The 17960-nt window shown below is 43.7% G+C and overlaps 1 protein-coding gene across 3 annotated transcripts in view; it reads right to left on the bottom strand.

Moving 5' to 3' along the window:
* Nucleotides 1-17960, bottom strand: part of C17H20orf194 (chromosome 17 C20orf194 homolog) — a 153097-nt gene that overhangs the window by 28230 nt on the left and 106907 nt on the right. For all 3 annotated transcript variants that reach the window (XM_021078124.1, XM_021078125.1, XM_021078126.1), the window contains 8 exons: nt 17544-17690; nt 16378-16466; nt 15594-15695; nt 14983-15100; nt 12982-13070; nt 11278-11436; nt 6135-6260; nt 895-932 (listed from right to left, as the gene is read on the bottom strand). In XM_021078124.1, the coding sequence (XP_020933783.1) occupies nt 895-932; nt 6135-6260; nt 11278-11436; nt 12982-13070; nt 14983-15100; nt 15594-15695; nt 16378-16466; nt 17544-17690 (868 nt within the window). The remainder of the gene's footprint in view (nt 1-894; nt 933-6134; nt 6261-11277; nt 11437-12981; nt 13071-14982; nt 15101-15593; nt 15696-16377; nt 16467-17543; nt 17691-17960) is intronic.

Genomic DNA, 17960 nt, shown 5'->3' with positions numbered 1-17960 from the left:
ATAATCATTTGGTCATGTAATGGACAAGGGGCTGATGATAGCCACACCCTTGGCTTTGATCATGACTACCAAAAATGTATCAAAGGATCAAATAGCTCTCCTTGGTTATCTCCTGGACCTATGTTTTCTCCTGTGTATTCCATTTCAAATATGAATCACCAACTTTCCCAATCTCCCAAGCTAGATAGAAACCTAGGAGTCATTCCAGATACCTCCTTTTCCAATGTCCCCATCCTCCCAATCCAGTCTGTTACCAGATCCTATTGACCAACCCCCATAAAATCTCTTTAATCGACCTGAGGTGGACACTGTGGATAGACGCAGCCAACCACTATTCCTAAAAAAAAAAAGACAAACTAAGCCCAGTTCTTACAGAAGCCACACTAACCCTCACCTCACAGTAAGGAAGGACAATGCAAGGCTGAGTGTAAACTACAGGATGGGTGGATTTTTCTAAAAGTTATAAAGTAGATGTGGAAAGTTTCAGAGTATGTAGCAGGGCACTAAGGGAGAAAGTTCTACTAAGTCATACCCTGCATTCATGGGACAGGAGAAATGCATCAAAATCTTACTGATCTAGAGGCTAGGAACACCTATTCAGTCCACTGACGCTAACTGGAAGGCCAGGGCAGACTTATATCCAATTCAGAAGAGGTGTTGCCATCGCAATTCACATTATCGTTAGAAACTCTTGAAGGAAATCTACCTATCAAATACGATAAAAGCAAAAAAATGCCAAACTTTTCCCTAGATCAATTTTGTTGGTTTTAGATTTCAGAATGGTAGGTGGAAAACAAACCAACCAGAATGGTAGGTGGGAGCATGAAGAAAAGTCTGTTGCATCTAAATAGAATTTGAAAGGCATTCAAGCAGGAAGTAAAGCATATTACTTACCTTGTGAACACTGGTCAAGACATTTAGGAAAAAGAAATCTAGGGAGAAAAAAAATATTTTAAAATCATTAATTTCAGAATTTTCATTATTTCTCATAAAAATGTGAGTATCACTAATATACAAGATGTTACTCAGTTGGCCGATTGGCAGGCAACACTGAGCATTAAGGATGGCCAGGGTTATGCAAAAGGTTTTCATTCCTTTGAACTAAAGCTCTACAAACCTCAGAGAAGTCCCCACATGATCAATTCTCGGTGGAATGTTGAAGAGGGGAGAGCTCACTCTCAAGACTACAGGAAATGGAGACAGAGAGCTTGGTCTTTTTTCCCCCACAAAGAGATACTGTCCTGATAGTAAAGGGGACACATCAAAAGAAAAGAAAAGTTACGTTTGCCTAACTATGCCAAGGGCCTTCGGTACCAAATTTGCCATGTTTCCCTTTCTGTGTAAAACAGAATCCTGGTTCCCCTTTAATCCCATTCTGAGCTCAAATAATGAAGGAAATGCAGGAAACTGACTGGATCAAGCATATTCTCAGTGCTTTAAAACTTCTAAAACATCACAGTGCTCTCTCGGCGAAGAAAACTAACATTAATGAGAAGAGCTGCCTTTTACTGAGGTCGTACTATGGGCTGGGCGCTGTACAAGCAGCTTACATACACAATTTTATTTTCGCATCACCCTGTGTTAGGGTACTTAAAAGCTGCAAAGAGTGGGAACTTCCACATGCCTCGGGTGCAGCTCTAAAAAAAAAAAAAAGACAAACTAAGCCCAGTTCTTACAGAAGCCACACTAACCCCCACCTCACAGTAAGGGAAAACAAAAGTCTACTATACTCTACCTCCACCCATTTTTTCAAAAAATAAAACATGATCTAGGAGCAACAAGGCAAATTATTTTTGCTTCAGTAGCCACTTTACAAAAAAACACCAAACCACTGGATTTGAGAGTTTAAAAAATTTGATTCTCAAAAAAACTTATTATAAATGTACTACACAATCCATAGCTAAAACCATATTAAAGGTTAAACATTACATGCTTTCCCCTTCAGCTCAGGAGCAAGATCAGAAGGAAGATGGTGTCATTATACCCTGGAGGTTTTAGTTAAGGTAATTAAACAAGGAAAGGAAATAAAAGACATCTAGTTTGGAAAGGAAAAAGTAAAACTATCTCTCTTCATTCATGAGATGCTTTTGTATACCGAAAATCCTAAGGAGTCCACACACACATAACAAGCCAAAAGAGAACTAATAAATGAGTTCATCAAAGATGCAGGATGTAAGATCAATTTACAAAAATCAACTGCATGTCTATACACTACCAATGAGCAAGCCAAAAATAAAATTAACAAAAAATTCAATATCAAAAAGAATAAATTACACAAAGGAAGTATAAGACTTGTACAATGAAAACAAAAAAACATTGCTAAGAGAAATTAAAGACCTAAATAAATGTTAAGACCTAATCTACATTTACACACTGGAAGACTTAATATACTTAATACGGCAAAATTCCCCAACTAGATCTACAAATTCATTGCATTTCCTATCAAAAATCCTAAGTGTTTTTTTATTTTATTTTTTTAGCCAGGTCTGTGGCGTGTGGAAGTACTTGAGCCAGAAACTGAACCTGAGCCACAGCAGCAACCTAAGCTGCTGCAGTGACAACACCAGATCCTTAACCTACTGTACCACAAGAGAACTCCCAAAATTCTCTCATTTTAAGTGTACAATTCAATGATTTTTTAATTTTTTTATTTTTTGTCTTTTTTGTCTTTTTGCTATTTTGTGGGCCGCTCTCACGGCATATGGAGGTTCCCAGGCTAGGGGTCGAATCGGAGCTATAGCTGCCAGCCTATGCCAGAGCCACAGCAACGCAGGATCCGAGCCGCGTCTGCGACCTACACCACAGCTCATGGCAACACCGGATGGTTAACCCACTGAGCAAGGGCAGGGATCGGACCCGCAACCTCATGGTTGAGAGTTTAAAAAATTTGACCACTGCGCCACGATGGGAACCACTGCGCCACGACGGGAACTCCTCAATGATTTTTTTAAAGTAAATATACAGAGTTGTGCAATCATCGCCACAATTCAGTTTTAGAACATTTTCATCACTGAAGGAAGATCTTTCCTTTCTGTCTTCCCAGACCTTTTATTCCTCTTCTTTGAGCTCTTCCCACATCACCTTGTTAGTTTCTCTTCCTAATTTTTTCTTGACAGTACAGAGGAGTACTTGTCTAGAATGTAACCTGTCTTTATTTGCTTATTACTATCTTTTCCTACCTTTCTATGATAATCTCTCTGGTAGTGCCTCATTCCACGTTAGACCTCTTTCTACTTTAATTCATCTTTAAGTAAACTTGAGAAAACGAAGAGACAAATGGTAGAAAGATCGGCATATAAGAGTCAATATGGCATTCCAAAGTACAATGGTGATGCTCAACATTCACTATATAACCTAACCTAAGGCAGAAGGAAAAACAGATCACCTTAGCTTTCTTCTTTTCTTTTCAGGGCTGCACCTGCACCATATGGAAGTGCCTGGGCTAGGGGTCAAATTGGAGCTGCAGCTGCAGGCCTATACCACAGCCACAGCAACAATGGATCCAAGCCGTGTATCTGCGACCTACCTCCAGCTTGTGGTAATGCTGGATCCTTAACCCACTACAAGGCCAGGGATCGAACCCACAACCTCATGGACACTATGCCAGGTTCTAAACCCACTAAACCACAATGGGAACTCCCACCTTAGCTTTTTTTTTTTTCTTCTTTTGTAACAGCAGAACCCAGGTCAGAGCTAAAGAGAAGGGAGAATGGTGAAGACATTTCCTGGGATCAGTTAAGGTGATTAGGAAAGTAACTTCTAACGTAATTTCTATGAGAAGTTTACAGACATTAACTTGGGATTCAAATAAAAGGGGAGCTTTTTCAGATGAAGATCTAAGGACAGCTGTCAGTTAACCAGGAAATGATAATAATATGGACTAGCTAGAAAGACCACATGCATAAGACCTGATGATGCAGAACAGAAAAGAGAAACAAGATTGAAAACAAAGAGAGTCTCAGAGAACTCTGGGACAACGTTAAATACACCAACATCCATATTATAGGGGTGCCAGAAGGAGAAGAGAGAGAGAAGGGGACAGAAAAAATATTCCAAGAGATAATAGCTGAAAACTTCCCTAACATGGGAAAGGAACCACTCATTCAAATCCAGGAAGTGCAACGAGTACCATATAAAATAAACCCAAGGAGGAACACCTGAGACACATATTAATCAAACTGACCCAAATGAAGGACAACGAGAAAATCTTGAAAGCAGCTAGGGAAAAGAAACAAGTAACATACAAGGGAACCCCAATGAGGTTATCAGCAGATTTTTCAGCAGAAATGCTGCAGGCCAGAAGAGAATGGCAGGATATACTTAAAGTGATGAAAGGAAAAAACCTCCAACCAAGCTTACTTTACCCAGCAAGGCTCTCATTCAGATTTGAAGGAGAAATCAAAAGCTTTACAGATAAGATACGAAATCATCCACGCACAATTATGCTACCAAAATCAGAAACTGTGAGAAGAAGAGGGTACAAATGCAGGACACTGGAGATGCACTTGCAATTAAGAGACCAACTTAAAACAATCTCGGATATATATACAGACTATTATATCAAAACTTCAGAATAACTGCAAACCAAAAATCTACAATTGACACACACACAAATAAGAAAAATCAACTCAAATACAACACTGAAGATAGTCATCAAACCACAAGAAGAGAGAACAAGAGAAGGGAAGAAAAAAGAGCAACAAAAACAAATCGAAAACAATTAATAAAATGGCAATAAGAACATACATATCAATCATTACCTTAAATGTTAATGGACTAAACGCCCCAACCAAAAGACATAGACTGGCTGAATGGATACAAAAACAAGACCCATATGTATGCTGTCTTCAAGAGACCCACTTCACTTCTAGGGACACATACAACTTGAAAGTGAGAGGATGGAAGAAAATATTCCATGCAAATGGGAATCAAAAGAAAGCTGGAGTAGCAATACTCCTATCAGACAAAATAGACTTTAAAATGAAGAATATTTTAAGGGACAAGGAAGGTCACTACCTAATGATCAAAGGATCAATCCAAGAAGAAGATATAACAATTTTAAATATCTATGCACCCAACATAGGTTCACCACAATACATAAGGCCACTGCTAACAGCCTTAAAAGGACAAACCAACAATAACACAATAATAGTGGGGGACTTTAACACCCCACTTACAGCAATGGACAGATCATCCAGACAGAAAATCAATAAGGAAACACAGGCCCTGAATGAAGCAATAGACCAGATGGACTTAATAGATATTTATAGGACATTCCATCCAAAAGCAACAGAATACATATTCTTCTCAAGTGCACATGGAACATTCTCTAAGATTGATCACATCCTATGTGACTAACAGTGGGAATCTGGTTAAGACAATTATGTCCATACATACACAAAACGGTTACATAATCAATCAAAATGTAATCACCACTGTAATATGGAACATATATATGTTCACTTACATGATAACATGTTTATATGTTAATCTAAGAGGCAAGACATAAAGTTATATGTATACCACAAATGCAAAAAATCATGCAGAAAAGACCATGTAAAAAAGACCAGAAAGGTATTCACAAGGATTATAATAGTTACACTGAGTCAGTGAGATTATGGCTGAATTATTACTCAATTTTTTTTGTTGTTATATTACTTCCAAAGTAAAAAAAAAAAAAAAACAACAACAAAAAAACTCCGCCTGTTAGTAGTGAGAATTGATTGTCATTAACTGAGATAAGATAACTTTAAAATGGCTTAACCACATGAAAAAGTATCTGTGAATACTCCAAGTGCCTTGGGACACAAGGCCCTCTCCTGTGCTAACAAGAAAAAGAAAAGCCTGCCATGGGCTTTCTTTTCTTCTGGGAGAAGCTATTTGAAGTCCCACTGCTCTAGAAGGGCAACTTTCCAGTACACAAAGAAAAGCAGTAAGAAGCTGCCAGTCCAAAGGGGTCCTCCAAGGACCCACCACTAATCAACTAACAACTAAGCATACATAAGGTAGACTGATGCCTTCCAAAGACAAACACACATCAAAATGTGTCTCCTTCTGACAGATGGAAGAAAACTGCTTTCTGTACCCCTAAACACACCACACCCTGTGCACCGGAGGTGGTCCTGAGTGTGTACCTGTGCTCCATGTAGCAGCTGAGGGGCTCCACACACACTGTGATGGCACCAATGGTGAAGGATGACTTGACGTTTGGGTCTGGATGGGTCTGTAGGGCCTGGACAACATCAATAACATCTGTGTAGCTGGAGAGAAAAAGGGAGTAATTAGTTGACTGACTGGGGCTATAGAGTAGGAGAAGAGGAGAATGCTTGCTGAGTGGCTGAAAGAAAAACCAAAAGGGGCGTAACACTATAAATCCATTATACTTTAATTTAAAAAAAATGTAAAAAAAGAGAAACCAAAGGGGGATACTGCAACTGGGTTCCTTCAGGTCACCTGAATTAGTCTTTTAGAGCCTCTGGAGTCTACAGTGTTTCTGAATTTCCAAGTTCTATTAGTCGTAATTGTGCAAGACTTGAGTGGAAGAAAAATTCTGCCACCCATCCCCCTCGGAGAAGGCTGCAGGTGACCCTGGGGCTCTGAGGGTGGGCCTTGGTGTCCCTTAGGTCAGTTTTCTAATCAAGTTAGGGGCTCCTGCATTGGTCTATTTTCTTTAACAGCTTTTTACTCTTCTTCCATCTCATAAGCAGGCAAGAGAAAGTGGGATCATGAGATACCTCTCCAGGTCAGTAGACACATATCAAACACCTTCTGCATTCGTATCTCCTGCCTGGAACTCCTGCCAAACTCCAGACTTGCAGGGCCAATACCTTCAGTTAGAACTTATTTTGTTCACAAGCCAACTCCCCTATGTCTGCTCTTCCTGAGGTCTTGTCCTTCTCAGCAGAGGAGACTCCACTCTTTCAGCTGCCAGGCCAAAAAATTTGTTTGATGTCTTCTTTGACTCCATTTTTTTTCTTAATCCTGGAAATATAACCATGCTCCTACTCCCACTCTACCACTGGGTCCAAACTGCTACCATCTCTTGCCTAGATCTCCCCCGGCAGCCTCCTTGCTGGCCTCCCTGCTTCTGTCAACACAAAAATTAGAGGGGTTATGCTAATGCCATTGGCCAAGCCACTGAGTGAGTAGCTTCTCTTCCATTCAGCCAGAAAGCCAAATGGCCCCCAGAGCCCTCTAAGATCTGACCCCCACACTGCAGGGAAGAGTTTCACTTATTACTACTTCTTCCCTCACCTGAATCTAGCCACTCTGGCCTCCTGGTTCTTCCCTGGACATGCCAGGTACACTTCCACTTTTGCCCCCTCTGCCCCCTCTCCTGTGATGCTCTTTTCCTCAGATGTCTACAAGCTTCATGCCCTCAGCTCCCTTCAGGTCTCTACTGGCATCTTATGAGAGAGGATCCTCTGACTCTATACAGTCTATGTGATACAGCGATCCCCGCTCTGGTACTCGCCTCCTCCATCCCAATTCTTCTCCAAGAATCATATGAACATCAGCTACATATGATGTTCATATATTTTCTTATTTGTTTATTGTCTGTCTCTGCAATAAGAACGTAAGGTGCCTGTTGGGTGCTATAATCTATGGTGCCTAAAGCAGGGCAGGTGAATGAACTGGACACTGAACTCCAGGTAGACTAGTGGCCACTCCAAGAGGAAATCTGCCCTCTTCATCTTCTGGAGAACATTTTCTTGATGGACTCAGCCTATCACAAAAAGTCAGTTTTTATGGAGGGAAGGCAAATCTGATGGGCAGCCTTGTTGACCATATGGACCTGGGTCCCAGCTTGGGGCTGGGGTATAGGTACAGCCTGCCTGAGCCATATCCTGAGGTTCTACAAACAATTCACCTATTAAATAGTACTTGGCTTTATTCCAGAAACGAGATTAGCACCCCCGACCCCAGAGTGCTTCATTCAGTCCTGACCAACCAGCAGTGAGTGCTTCAGCAGAGAAGGTGGTGTGCCCCGTTCTAGACAGAGCGAGCCCTCTGCTCAATGGCCTCTTTTGCAGGCTTCTCCCACTGCCTGGGCATGTATGAGCATGTGGGGTGCTTTCCATTGGTTCTGCAGTGTCTGAGTGGGTCTGGGTGCTAGAAGAGCCCCCTACACTGCCAGGCCCTTACAGCTACACTTCTGGTACACAGTCCTGGAGCTTACACCCTGCCCCAGATCTCTTTGTGGTTGTGTTTAATGGCCTGACCACTCATGGTTAAGTGCCCCAGTCTTGCTCCTCAGCATCAGATTTTCCTCTTTTGCTAAAAAAAAATTGTTTGAGGGCTTTTTATTTTCCATGTTTGGTACAAGTTTTAGAGACTCTCATTTCTTAGGGTAAATAAAAAGAACTGAAAGAAAGCCAGTCCTAAGGATTCTTGTCATTTTAATTGATTTATTTTTTTCATGTATCGGTTAACTTTTAATTTTAGAAGAGTTTGCGATTTACATAAAAGTTGTTGATTTAGTACATATGGCTCCTGCCTAGTCCACATCCAGTTTCCTTTATTTAAATATTTATGTATTTACGATTTTTAATTTTTTCCATCATAGCTGGGATTTTGGTCATTTTAGTATAATAGATTTCCCTTAAAGAGGGTAACTGGGGAATTCCCAAGTTTTCAGAACTTTCCATTAATTTTCACTGATACTAATGGAAAAAGGTTAGAGTGAAAACTGGTCCCATGCTCCTTGGTGAGGCCAACACTGGCACTGCAGCCTGGAGCCACTGCAGCGGACAATCACTCTGCTTGTTCAGGGGATGCCTGTTCAGGTCCTCCCCCTCTGCCCAGCCCCTGCCCTCTAACCAACCTGGGCATGGCTTCCAGACAGCAGGAGGCAGCCTCAGCCCAGAAGGGAGCACACTGATCCAGCTGCTGGAGACTGTTACCTGGTCCCGACGGCCCAGGTGGCTAAACTGCCCAATTGCAGGATGAAGGCAAAAAACTAACGCTTCATGTTGCCTCTCTCTGGTATTTTTTTTTATTAAAAACAGAAACAAAACGCAAAACAAAAACCCAGCAGGACTTTAACTTTCTTTCCTCTGAAACAACAGATATCTCATACAAGCATTCTGAGAAATACTTTGTTTTAAATGTAGATAAAGAATGATTTTTACAATATTCCAGAGTATAAACAAATAAAGCCCCTCAAATTCCTTAAAATTAATTTTTTAAAACTCAGATTTCTACATCTTTACTTATTTGTGTAAGTGTACGTATTAAGTTCTACACAATTCTGTTACCTACGTAGGCTCCTATATCCACCACCAAAATAAAGATACTGAGCAGGAGTTCTCCTGTGGCACAGTAGGTTGAGGATCCGGCATTACCACTGCAGCTGCTTGGGTAGCTGCTGTGGCGTGGGTTCAATCCCTGGCCCGGAAACTTCCATGTACTTCTGGGGCGGTAAAAAAACAAAGAAAGGTACTGAATAGTTCCAACACCACAAGGCTCCCTCGTGTTGCCCCATTTTAAAACCACACTCACATCCTTCCTGGCCCCACTTCCATCTCTAACTCCTGACAACCACTAATCTGTCCTCCACTTCTAAAATTTTATCATGTGTTCAAAATATATTAATTCAATTTTTAAAAAAGCAACTAAGAGCTCCACTTGATGTCAAAGCTCAACTCCACAGCCACCTGCTCTAGCAAGTTGAGCAGGACCAGGCCACTCGAGGGGCAAAAGAAAACTCCCCCCTACAGCACAGAATGCTATAAATCAAAATAAACACCACCTTCAAGGAATAAAATCCTCAACTTGAGAAGCCTCTAGGGTGTCCCTTCACCAACAACCTCAATACAGGGTTCAAAGGCCCAGCTCCAAGAAGGACATGCTACAAAGAGGCTGCTGTGTATTCCCTGCTGAGCCTCAAGAGAACGGCCCAGCCTGCCAGAACAGTGTCATAGTGAGCACCACAGCAGGAAACCCATCTGAGCTTCCTGGTTCTTGTGCTGTGAAGGGGAAAGAGCTGGGCTGAGAGTACAAGCAGGCTAACCATACACTGTCACTGTAGTCCAGAGCAGCCAGGGCAGATGACACTTCTGCAGACTTGTACGGCCAGAGACAAGGCATCAACGATGTTCTCTAAAGTGACGGAGGATGGAAATAACCTCAGCTGCACAAATGTCAAGCTGCCAAATTTGGCTCCAGGTCCACATTCCCAACGACTCTCAACTCTGGAGGGGTGGCAGGAGGTGATGAAGCTAGGCCAGCCTAGTCTGTTGACCACTGGAAATGATGGAAAACAAGCGTTTTCAAGTCTTCTTGCTCTGTGGATTCCACAACTTCAGGCCAAAAGTAGGACAGAAGTGCCAAGTGAAGGGAAGCCTAGAGCAGGACTGAGAACAAGATTTGAAGAAGAGGAATGATGGCCTGGCAGGGCACACACTCCTGCTTGCTTCCTGTAGGACCATCGATCAGCCTGGCTTTCCTCCAGGTCTTACCATCACACCCAGGAGACCAAATGGGGCTTTTGATCTGGGCACAGTCTTTACTGGAAACAACTTGCTAATTGCAAATATCAGTTATTATGGGCATAAAAAACATAGCGCAGCACAAAAGCACTTTATGAGAACCACCAAAAGCTTTTTTATTACCAACTCTAATGACACCAGTGACGAGCATAACCCATGAGTTCCTAATCTGGCACATTCTCCTCTGGGCCCAGGGGGTGATGTGCCTACTTCCCTTCCAGAAGGTCTCAGAACAGGTCAAAAGATCACTGCAAGTAGGGTCCCCTGAGCAGTGGTACACACTCTGTCAAACCTATCCTCACGGGGAGCTCCTTGTCCAACTGAACTATTCATGCTCCTTACTGAGGGTCCAAGGAAACCCTTCTGGACTAGCCAGCCCATGGATGGTGAGGCTCGAGGTTAGAACGTGGGGGCTGTCTCTGCAACTCCACAGGAGGGAGGACTGAAAAGGATGAGATCCCTTGCCTTGGTGGCAAAGGGAAGAGGGTTAGGGACCACCACTGTTAGAAGAATTATCAAAGAATCTTGGCCAGAAAAGATCCTCCCTAATTCCCCACCTTTTGGGGTTACTATGATGTTGAAGCCAAACTTAAAATTTGTGTGCAATCTACACCAGCCACTCTGGGCTACAGGATGGCAACAGAAGTCCTTGCTCTCTGTGTAACGTAGACACTTCTCATGTGTGCGTGGAGTCTGTTCTGTGCCCCAGGTTAGCCACACGTGAAATTATAATAATGGCAAGGTCACCACCCTACCCCACTATCCCCAGAAGACTCCCAGTGCTCACCCTTGTAATACCACCAACAGTCTGGTCTTCTTGCGAATGTAGGCTGACTGGCGGGCAGAGCGGTTCTGCTGGGCCTCCAGGGCACTGGAAAGGTATCTCTGGAAGTGGGCAGCATGAAAACATTCGGAGCTGTCCATGACTTGACGGTATACCATCCACCTAGAAATGGCAAGTGTAATCTCAGCGTGAGGGCCACCTACCTGGAGGCCTGGCCCACAGGCTTAGCCAGTGGATTCAAATATGACCAGCCCTCTCACACTCTGCCCAGTGGAGCCGCACAGGAGGAAGCGATCTTGGCACCACAGAAACGGGGTGAGGGTAAGTGCTAGTCTTGAAACCACTCCCATTGGAGCTTCTGACAGGAAATGCCTTGCCAGGGAAAAAGGTCCGGTAAACACATGACCAACAGATTTCAGAGCTGAGAAAGACTCCTCAACGGGTAGTCACTTCCTGAAGGACCATTCAATAAAGTGGCTTCAGTCTGTTCTCAGTAAAATCCTTGCTAAGAATAAATAATGGGTAGAGTGAAGAATTCAGACGGTCCATAGAACAAAGGCAAAGGAAATGAGGGAGGTTGGCTACTGAGTAATTTCAGAGGAGGTTGAACATTCCCTCTCTCTCTCTCACTGCCCACATCTCCCACTCTGAACTCCCAAACTTTTATGCACTCTTCTCGATTCTGCTATATGGCCTCCTGCAGGACTGCCTCACTCTGAGGGAGGCTGACGAGATGGTAAATGGCTGGTCTAGTCAGCAAGGGTTGTTTAGCAATCCGCCAGCCAAATAGAAGTGATAGATGAATGATTTCCCCAATGTCACCTAAGCCGGCATGTCCCAGTTGCACCTGTTCTCACACACACCCTTTGTGGTCATGGAAGGATCACATCCACCAGGTCTCAAGTTCTAACCACCCTGGTCCTGAATCACCCTGCTGACCAGGCTCATGCCTAGGCCTTTGCCCATGCTGGTCTTACTGCTATGGGCTCTTCATCAGCTATCCAAGGGTTTATTCCCTCATTTCCTCAGGCCTTTGCCACCTTGTCAGTGAAGTCTTCCCTGAGTACCCAATTTAAAACTGGAATCCCTCTCCCAGTCCAGCATTCCCTATAGCCTTCTAGGCTTTATTTTCTCCACAGCACTTTTTTTTTTTTTTTTTTTTTTTTTTTTAGGGCCACACTAGTGGCATATGGAGGTTCCCAGGCTAGGAGTCAAATTGGAGCTGCAGCTGCGGGCCTACACCACAGTCGCAGCAGATCCGAGCTGCATCTGCAACCTGCATCACAGCTCACAGCAACGCCAGATCCTTAACTCACTGAGTGAGGCCAGGGATTGAACCTGCATCCACATAAATACTAGTCAGGTTCTTTTCCACTGAGCCACGACGGGAACTCCATAGCACTTCGCACTAGCTAACATACTATCTTCCTTATCTGGTTAACTGTTTATCTTCCCAAACTAGAATATAAGCTCTATAAGGGCAGAGACTTTCTAGTCTGTTTTGCTTGTTTGTCCCCTACACTTAGGAAAGTGCCTGGCATATGGGACGTAGTTGGTATAAATGTGTTAAATGAATAGAAGGATGGATGACCACTGTGCCAATACCAGTTATACCGAAGGTCAGTGCATGCTGAAGGTTTCCCAGTATCTAGGCAGACCCAGGCATAGAATCCCTTTCCCCAAAGCAAAGGCAGCAGCCATACTAACCTGCCATATTCCTTATGCAGAGTGACCAGAAAAGCACAGAGCTCGCTAGCATGACAGCCTGGGAGGCCAGTTACAATGCTGATAATTACCTACATGAAAGAAAAGTCATGTGGGTTTGTGATTCAACTGGGAGCTGTGTAAAAGGTTAAGCGCTGTGTAAAAGGTTAAGAGAACTGACTTTTTGAGCCAGGTTCTGTGGGTTTAAACCTCAGTACAGGCACTCACTATCTATGTGACCTTGGGCTCACAACAGAACCTACCTTGCACGGTGGGTGTGATAATTAACTGAGTTAATATGTAAACAAAATGCTTAGAACAGTGTCTGGCACATAGCAAATACCATATAAAATGTAGTGTTACTATGGTAATTTCCATGGAGCAGGTCGTGACTAGAACTGTTAAGATATAATGAAAAACACTGGGACAAAAATGCCACAGGCTAAACTAGTGTGGTAAACTCAGTGAAGGAGGGGAGTGGCACTGGATGTTTCTGTCTGGCTGCCTGTGCCTTCCAAGCCACGTGGCCTGAGCTAGGGAAACTTCTGAATCTTGATGGGAGAAGAGGCACCAGGCTGAACCTGCCCAACCTTGGCACATGACCCCATGAAAACAGGGATCTTTGCATGTAGACATTCCAAAGCAACTCAAGAAATTCACTGACAAAGAAGGGGTCAAGCAGAGGAGGAAAGGAACCATGCACCTGCTGAAGGAAAATGACATCAGTGATAGAGCATGGCAAGGGCTTATACTTTATTTGGCAATATGCAAGACTCACTGGACAGGCCAGGCCACAGATAACTTGGACTAAAGCTCAGCATGGTGGCACTCATCACTTGAGCTGTTCACATAAGCACTGAGATGGCTGTGGATCCCTCTTCTTTTGTGGGAAACAGTTCTTCCTCCTCCCCTCTGACCAGACCCTTAGTCTGGGCCTTTCTGTCCCCACGGGCAGCACTCCATGTAACTGACTTTCTGTTTATCCTCACCCCATCCAGATTTCCCCATCTCGGTTCCCTTTCCTCAGCACCAAGGCCTCACCCTCTCAAATCCCAGCACACATGCTCACAGCCAGATACCTTCCTACTTTAAGGCCAGTCCTAGAGCACCTTGGTATATAAAATACATAAATTAAAAATACTTAAAATATATGAAAGATAACATTTTCCTTTTTTTGTTTTTTGCTTTTTTCTAGGGTCCCTTGGCACATGGAAGTTCCCAGGCTAGGGGTCTAATCGGAGCTGTAGCCACCAGCCTACACCACAGCCACAGCAACGCTGGATCTGTAACCCACTGGGCGAGGCCAGGGATCGAACCCACAACCTCATGGTTCCTAGTCGGATTCGTTAACCAATGAGCCACGATGGGAACTCCCAATGTTTTCATTTTAAAACTTTTGCCTAAGGGAAAAATGAGGCTTCTAACTGCTTAATGCTTCTATTTCTTTTTGCAGCTGAGCGTCGTCCAGATTTGCACAGAAACAAAAGCCCTCTCTGAGCATATTATGACATAAGGTTTCAAAGAAATGGTGGAAGGAGTCAAAAGGAGGGGAGTGTAAAGCAGGAGCAGATTAAAATCCACTCTTGGGAAGATGGTGTTTTTAAAATATCACCTTATCCTGGTGATGCTAGCAAGGTGTGACTAATAAGGCCCTTCCCCTTACTAAGCTCAATGTGTGACCCAATGCCAGATAAGTCCTTGTTGCAACCAGAAAGCTGATGGCATGAGAACACTAAGCAAGAGATTGAAAGACCTGGAGAAGCAAGGGGAGGGCACAGCAACAAGCCAGGGTTTCATCACTGGCATAGGGCTTGGCTGGGGTTCACATGGATGTCTGTAGAGTCACTGTACAGATGGGGTTTCATGTGGTACCATTACATCAGTTTCCAGGGAGGAGGAGAGTCTCCGCCCGAGCCCCTTTTGTTATCTGACACGGAAGATTAAGGGCAGGCTATCAGGATTAGCTTCCCCTGAGTTCCCAGCTTATTTGGTGAGCTGCTGTACCTTGTCATTTTCTATTCTGTGAGTAGGGTTGATTTCAGCTTGCTGTAGCACGACAGGAAGATGGGCCCTCATCACGGGTTCCTGACTAATGCTGCTGACAGCAAAATGTTGAAGAAACCTAGAAAAACAAAGACAATGCTATTATGTTACCAGCACCAGCCTTGCCTGAATGTGCCCATTCACATGAGAAACTTTAAAAAAAAATTTTTTTTTCTTTTCTGGCCTCCTGGAGGCATATGGAACTCCTGGGTCAGTGATCAGATAGATTCGAGGTGCAGCTGCAACTGCAACCTAAGCTGCAGCTTTGGCAATGCCAGATCTTTAACCAACTGTGCTGGGCCAGGGATCAAACCTGCGTCCCAGTATTCCCAAGATGCCACCAATCCCATTGCGCCACAGCAGGAACTCCCTTATTTAATTGCTGAAAAACAAAACTTAGTGGATCTCCCCAGAGAATAAAATTGTACACAGTGTGTCACTACTGCCTTTTACAATGACCCTTAAGACGCTATAAAGAAAGAAAATGGAGGTTAGAAAGCACGAACTCTGAGTTCTCTGACATTTCAAAAGCCAGAATATTAAATGTTCATAAACAGAAAAACAGAGCTCACCCGTCCAGATCTGGAAGTCTAGCTGAATGCAGCCTTAGAGGACTCTGTTTCTCCCCAGCAGAATGGCTCAGGACACTGAATAGCTTCTGTGCATTAGAGTGTCTGGAATATCAAAGGCTCATAGATTAGAACTCCATCACATACTTCACAGAACTAGTTCTGATATTTTCAAGCCAAGGTTCTAAAACAGAGTCAATACCTCCAAAACAAGCATCTCACTGACTTAGAACAAAATTCAGGGAGTTCCCGTCGTGGCTCAGTGGTTAACAAACCCGACTAGGAACTATGAGGTTGCAGGTTCGACCCCTGGCCTCACTAAGAGGGTTAAGGATCTGGCGTTGCTGTGAGCCTTGGCATAGGTCACAGATGTGGCTCGGATCCCACGTTGCTGTGGCTGTGGCATAGGCCGGCAGCTACAGCTCTGATTCGACCCCTAGCCTGGGAACCTCCATATGCCTAAAAAGACAAAAGCCAAAACAAAATGAAAAAAAAAAATGAAATTCAGTGTTAATGCAGGATGATGGGTTTGCCCACATAGGAACATTGGCCTGAAACCCTTGGTAACCATACAGGTTTCTGATTTTTGGTGGATTTCATCTCTCTTGACTTCTGTTCCCTGGGTCACTGGAACACTGGGAACCTGCAAGCTGGCAGCACTGAAATGACTGTGTCGGCCCTTTCAGAAGCCAAGACCTCCGTATTACATAACACAAGTCATCCTGCAAGGAGAGCAGACACACACAGCCTAGGGAAGCAAGCATAAACACTGAAGGCACCCACTTACAATCTCTTTTGTTCCACAGATAATCCATCTTCCTGGATCACTTTTAAAGAGAGCCCTGAGTTAGCCTGCTGTTGCCAGGGGGAGAAGACCTAAACAAAACAGAATTTGAGCAAAGAACACTTTAAACCCAACAACAGGATATGGAACCCACATGGGGATTTGATGGCTGTTGAAAATCTAGACGGTTAGTACAGAGAAAAGCCATCATAACAAACAAGTTTGTTTCACAAATAGAGGCCAGAAGCAATTCTGTATTTTTTAACACTAGAATTTCTTTCTGGGTTCCTGTCCCAGGGATTTTGCTCCTTCAGAGGCCAGGAAGCACAGAGGAAGGTATCGGGTGAGATTGTTCTGGCAGCAGGGGCATGTTCTTCTCTTCCCTAGTGCCAGGGCCAAACAGAAGGAGCAATTCAAGGAACTCCTGCTTAAGAGGCACAGCAACGGCTGAAGAGAACCTCTGGGTTCCTAAACTGAAAGGACAAACACGAGGAGGAAAGAAGGACCAGCTGGCAGTAAGATGGAGACACAGACTGGCCCAGAAGCCACCTCTGCAGCCAAGGCCAGCTCTTTCCTCTCCCGTATTCTGCAAGTCAGTCCTGAGGGAGGGACTGTCCTCTCACAAGCTGCTGCAATCACACCTTTCCAAGCATTTCCATCCGTCATAAGACTGGCTATTTCTAGGACTTTGTCTATTGCTTGTCACTAAGTGGGTTGCGTAATTCTCAGTAAGCTCCCTCACTCACGAAGTCTGCGCTCAAAGCTTGTAGTGTGCAGCCTGCCAGATGGAACCGAAAGGGCAGGGCCTGTGAGCCACGGGGAGGGAGGACTTGGGGGGGGAGGTAGAGAGCTCTAACCCACCAGGGAGGGCCAAACAATTCAATAAACTAGCAAAAGGGAAACAAGTCTAATTAGGACTTAGAAGGGGTCAAAGAAGACTTTTCTTAGCAACAAAAAAGCCTTTTGTTCAGTTCCTTCAGGTCCTTATCTTTTAAAGGCAAGAGCACTATTCCAGGATGCAAAGGGATTAGAAGCAGCCATCCTACACCCGCCCTCCCAACTCTCCCTCTTGTCACTGCACTGTTAGCCCTGAGACACTGTCTTGCTAAATAACTAAATTGCTAGGAAAAAGAGTAGTAATTGTTTTGCTGAATAATGATTGATATTACCTCTGAGTAAAATGTTCGGTATATCTTTGATTTGGGGAAAAGGGCAATCATCAGAAAATTGTTTGATCCATGGAAATGAACTGGGAGATGAGGAAGCAATGAACTTTTGAAGTCTATCAGAAGGGCAGCAACAATACTGGTGGAATCCTGAAGAGAAAGAGGGAGCATCACTGAGAAAAGCAATTTGCATGACACCAACCCTCCCTCACAATTACTGTCAGAACACATATGGTGAATGTCAGTGCAATTATTTTCGCATTATGTGGTTTACTGGGATTCAATTAAGGTGTGCCTGCCAATACCCAGTTTTAGGAGATACAGGAAGTACAGAGTCTTTTCTCTGAAACTGAAAATGTCATCTCTTTTTAGGGTATTAATCCCTTACTAGATATGTGATTTGCAAATATTTTCTCCCAT

The sequence above is a fragment of the Sus scrofa genome, chromosome 17 (genome assembly GCF_000003025.6).
Source record: "Sus scrofa isolate TJ Tabasco breed Duroc chromosome 17, Sscrofa11.1, whole genome shotgun sequence".
In the NCBI taxonomy this organism is placed as follows: domain Eukaryota; kingdom Metazoa; phylum Chordata; class Mammalia; order Artiodactyla; family Suidae; genus Sus; species Sus scrofa.
This window is presented reverse-complemented; position numbering and strand designations above follow the sequence as displayed.